The 5,527-nt window shown below is 39.0% G+C and overlaps 1 protein-coding gene across 1 annotated transcript in view; it reads left to right on the plus strand.

Annotated features, from left to right (window-relative positions):
• Window positions 1-1,674: 1,674 nt before the first annotated feature.
• LOC113814189 (uncharacterized) overlaps window positions 1,675-5,527 on the plus strand; it is a 23,531-nt gene continuing 19,678 nt past the window's right edge. Inside the window, exons 1-2 of the mRNA XM_027366211.2 lie at window positions 1,675-1,780; window positions 2,856-2,995. Coding sequence (XP_027222012.2) covers window positions 2,870-2,995 — 126 coding nt within the window. The 5' untranslated portion in view covers window positions 1,675-1,780; window positions 2,856-2,869. The remainder of the gene's footprint in view (window positions 1,781-2,855; window positions 2,996-5,527) is intronic.

The following is a 5,527-nucleotide window of genomic DNA, read 5'->3' on the forward strand; positions in this document are numbered from 1 at the left end:
ACAGCTGTGGGACTTCACGAAAGAGTGGATTCTGCAGAGAGTAATGAAGTTTGTCACGCTGAAGTTCATAAAGTCCACACAACCATCAAAATCACTTAACGTTCGTGGTTATAAAGATAGCCAATTTCACATTATCACTACAATCATACAATCATCTCTGTCCTTGAATTGTGGCTGGACGAATTTAAAAGAAGAAGCGGAAGAAGAAAAAAACTTGCGGGACGTAGACGCAGATGGCTAATAATACTACAAATAATGATAGAGTGTCTACGTGATGTACCGCAGGCGGCGTATGACAGGGACTTACCCGTGTTGTGTTGGCCGAGATATATGGAGGCGATATCACCCTTAGAGCCGGCACGTATGCAACCGTACTTTCCACCCACACACACCCACCACCCACCCACACCCACACATACCCACACCCACACCCACACCCACACCCACACCCACACACCCACACACACACACACACACACACACACACACACACACACACACACACACACACACACACACACATAAAGTCTAAGGCCCTGGTGTTACAAGCATATAATTTATATCTCAAAAGTAATGCAATGTAATGTTTATGCATTTTTCCGTGTCATATTTCACATTCGAAATGATGAATTTTCGAATATGGACAACACCGGTGTTGTCGACAATCTGGATATGATAAATACATTTCCACATCTAACAGTAATAAATTGTTCTTCCACCAATAAATGTGACGTAAGGGTTTCAAAGTGATTATAGCCACCTGTTGCATCGATTTCGACATATATTTGCGATAATATAAACTAAAGAGTCAAAGCTAATCATAGAATTATTTTGCTGCCAATCCATGTTGTGAGAATTTGGTGACGAGTAATAGACGTGTTTAGTCGAGAGTGGCGCTGACTATACTGGAAAAACGAGCAGAAAGGGCGAGAAATAAACAGTATTCTATCCCCACAGAAATAAAAATGAAAATAATCCTCTTCTACATGCATAAACAACAAAAGATAAGAAGAGGATACGATGAAACACCTTAATAAATTCATCTTAGAATCAAACAGGTAGCGTCTTCCACCACAGGTGCTCAGCATTAGATACCGCCGGATGCTCTGCCCTTACGGAGATAAACTTTTTTTTTTTTTTTATGTCGTAATGTGACCAAATATGGGCATGAACCTCCCTCTCTCTGCTTTACGATTTCTCTCTTTCACCCTATCCGTTCCTGTTTGTCTCGTCTCTCTTTATCTCGCTAAGACATACATGTATACTGTGTTTAAGGCTATGACGCATGCATACATATGGACCCTGTAAAGAACCAAAGAATATTAATTTAATGTACAATGGTTGTTACTCTTACGAAAAACAAGCATAAAAATTGCAAATTTCTAAAGGGGAAAATTCATTTGCTCTGATATAAACACACTTAGATACTCGAGATTCCTAATGCTCCACTTGGTCAATGTGTTGCCATTTTGCTGGACCTAAATGTTCATGTTCATATTCCACTTTTTTGCTGGCTTTGAAAATAAAAGAAAAACAAATCTAAAGATTTTGTAACTTCTTAGTTGGTACCACCCAGATAAGGATTTCTGAAGCAAGTCAAATGGCAGGGCCAATAAGATAATCACGCAAGCAGGCGCACAAGCACGCCAGCCACTCATGCAGCTATATAATGTGCCGCACACTTCGACAGCCTGCAGTACTGGTCCACTCCCTGACTAGGTCAGGTCTGCAAGGTTCTACCAGGACTTCAAGGAGCATCAGTGCAGACTAAGACTGCTTGGTGAGTACGCAGAGCTGAACAAAGTCGTATCTTGAAGTTTCTGATCGTCCTATGTACCTACCCTCCGAGGTTGCCAGAACAGAGAAAAAAGTCAGACACTGGTTGCTTCGTCAGAAAGGCCAAAGAAACGAATCTCCCCCACACCAGACAGTCTGCTCCTGCATATTAAACGTGCAAACTGTCAGGCATAAATATGGAAAAGGGCATTGAAATCTCTGCATAAGCCATCACCTGCTGACCAACATGGCGGTAGAGGCAAGGATGGCTTCCTACAGCCTGTCCTCATGACAAAGGGTCCAGCACCAGGGGATGACTACCTGCAAATGCTGTAATTATCTCTTAAAGTATTAATTGCTCATTTGACAGTCATACTCGGTATATATATATATATATATATATATATATATATATATATATATATATATATATATATATTTTTTTTTTTTTTTTTTTTTTTTTTTCTAAACACGTTTTGATTTTAGTACGAGCACAGATTTTCACGAAAATGTATATTTTTTTTATCACTGAGTGCTTACCATTCCCATAATTGCAACAAAGCTGATATTGTTCATCTGGGAATGGGAATCCATAAGGACTTTGATGCTCTAGAACATTCCTTCATTGCAATCACACAGCAAATGAACAATCACTCCCTTGCTGTTGATGGCGTTCACGGCATTCACTGCTTGTCGGATACATAGAATTTGTGATTGGTCCTTATTCGTGAATTTTATGAACAGGGGCCCTATTGAACCTCCAAGGTCTAAATCACGTACCTCTTTGACCCCAATACGAGAGACAGAGGAGCAAGATCACCTCTTGCGCCTGCATTTATGCCACACACTTGCTCATTCGCGCTCAGTGTTCTGTCCGCTGGAGCTCCCCCCCCCCAAAAAAAAAAAAAAAAACAGTGACGCTTCCTTGGAACTGACACGTTTGGAGAGAAATTTATTGATATAGTACTTTTGTACTACATTGTTATGTCATGTATATACACTTGTGCACATATTTGTAATGTATGTGTGTATGTATGTAAGTGTGTATGCACATGTGAATGTAGACCTTGTGCTTCCAGAGAAGTGGGTGACGATGGCTTCCCGTTTTATCTGGTTCCTGGGTTCGCTGTTGGCGCTCCTCTTCTGCCTCATAGCTGAAACAGAGACTGCCAACGACACTCTGGAAAAGATGCAAATTGCGGGGCGAAAAATGCTCTCCGTAAGTATTCAGTATAACAATTGGTCTTTTGTTGCCTCGCGGTTGTAACACAAGAGATTATCAAAACATTTTTGGCAAAGTTTAAAAATAGCCCTTTGTTTTTTGTTTGGCACAAGAACGCCCCTAGAATATCGTGATATTGCTTAACAGAATGGTGTGATTTTTCAAAACAAGCGAACAGTTATGGAAGTGTTATATGTATCATTTAATTTTCCATTTAATTACTGTACATTCTTTGTTCTTTATATGGAAAGTGAAAGTAATTTTGACTGGAGTTTCATATTCATGTTCACATCAACTCCTAATGCCACATAAAAGGATGATTGCAACAATCATAGGCATTTACTGGTCTTAATGGTTGTCATATATCAACAAATCAAGATTTACAGTTTGGACTGTATAAGGTTAATCCAAAAGGGTACAAAATAGCTTTGCATATATTCTCTCCCTCAGTCCCATATATGATTTTATTCCGGCTCTGCCATAGGGGGGTATGAGTCCTCCAAAAGCCGAAAGTGACTGGGATGCGTCCACGGGTCGTAATGTTTCCCTAATCAACCTAAAAAATATTCTTGCGTTAGATCTACCATATGTGCAGGACAAGCCAAAGCCCGATTTTTTAATATACTTTTTTTTTTTTTTTTTTGGGGGGGGGGGAGGATGACCACCTTTTGCTCTATTATCGAGTTTTACGTAAACTACATTTAGCAGTTTTATTTTGAAATTTAAAAATCAGGCTTTGACTTCCCTTGTGTACTGAAAACGTCGCTTACGTAAACTAAAAATTGCCTTTTTAAAAGCTACCAGAGATACCAAATCATCCATGTCACACATGTTCATAAAATGTAACACTTCTTAATTTCTCCGCTCTAATTGTACTTTACGAACATGACCCCACTGCAAAGTGGTCCCCCAGGGATGGCCGCTGTCGGCTCAAAAATGCAACAATAGATGTTTGAGTTCAGTGGTGTCAACAAAGAACAAAAAATACTGGTGGAACTTTGCCTAAAGTTAGTTTTCTCTATTATATTTTCAGGAAATCTGATTATATATATATATATATATATATATATATATATATATATATATATGTGTGTGTGTGTGTGTGTGTGTGTGTGTGTGTGTGTGTGTGTGTGTGTGTGTGTATAAAAGCAGACAGTTTTATCTGAAACGCTTAATGAATGTTTTAAATCATAAAGAAATATAATTTTTTTAACCAATTTCTTGGAAATTCCGATTGTGAAAAAAAGAACTATGGATGGCAGTATCAATAAAAAAAATATTCTAGTTATATAGTCCTAGCACGAACACATGTAAACACACGCACATATGGTCAACCATTTTAATCATCCTCATTTAGTAGGTCTATATCGATTTTTATGTAAAGCAATAAAGGTATTAGTTAACCCTCGCTTTCTTTAACGATTTTTTAGAAATACAGTTTTAGAACTGGAGACGAGTGTAGAGTTGTTGTTCAATCATTTGCAACCATTACCTTTACTAGGAAGAGCATAAAAAGCATCGGACGCCAAGGTGTGGCTGGATATCTGCCTCTCTTTGGCACCTACCCCTTCTGGTAACGTCTACACGTAACGTTTCCATTGGAAACACATGAAAAGGATGCGATAGCTGTTTCAACTCTTTACAAAGAGACCGCATTCAAAATTCCTTTTTTTCTTTCTTTCTTTCTTTTTTACCGTGTATCACTATGTACTATCTTCAACATAAAATAATCGATATCTAGATTATATTTCCGAAGTTCAAAGATCCAGTTTCTACGTGCCCTTCGTATTGAAGTGGTCTTTACTGCAAAACGACCAGCTATAAATCAAATCAAATTTGCCGACCCTGGACGGTACCGACGGTTAGATCAAGTCAAAAAGAAATATGTTATAATCTATACAGTAATTTTAAAATATTTTACACATATTTTTTTTTCTTTGAAAATCTCAAAATATTTAGTCATAAATCAGTTATCGTTATGACATTGTGATAAAAGTGTTCTTTGTACAATCACGAGCTCATATTTATGCTCAATGTCATTATCAAATTCTGTATGCAAGACTGCAACAAGACAAAACCCACACAGGTGTAACGGTCACTGCTTGTTGGCGCTTCCCATTTGGTCTCCCAGGATCTAATTGATCTGGGTCCTAATACTTTCCTCATTTGGTACTTTCCTTATTCGTGTGTCTATACAATATGCTAGTAACTCCAGATGACCTTCATTTCTCATTTTCGCCCCCCTCCCCCCGCCCAACGAGCAGTCAACGGCCAGCAGCTCACGGGGAAAATGTGGGGAGAAGTCTCGTTTCCAGTCAGCTGTTCTCAGTGCTGGCTCACCTCCAGGGCCGTCGCGACAACCGACTCCGAATGACTGGATGCCCTGTGACTGGCTGTGTTCGAGTCGTGATTGGCTCAGAAACTGTGATGTCACAACTGTTTTCTTTTAAAGGCTTATTTATGTGCTCATTTAGTAATCCTCTCAAGCAACCATCTTTTAAGTTTCATTATTGTCCGCAGACTTGTCAA

This window comes from Penaeus vannamei, chromosome 28, assembly GCF_042767895.1.
Source record: "Penaeus vannamei isolate JL-2024 chromosome 28, ASM4276789v1, whole genome shotgun sequence".
Lineage (NCBI taxonomy): Eukaryota > Metazoa > Arthropoda > Malacostraca > Decapoda > Penaeidae > Penaeus > Penaeus vannamei.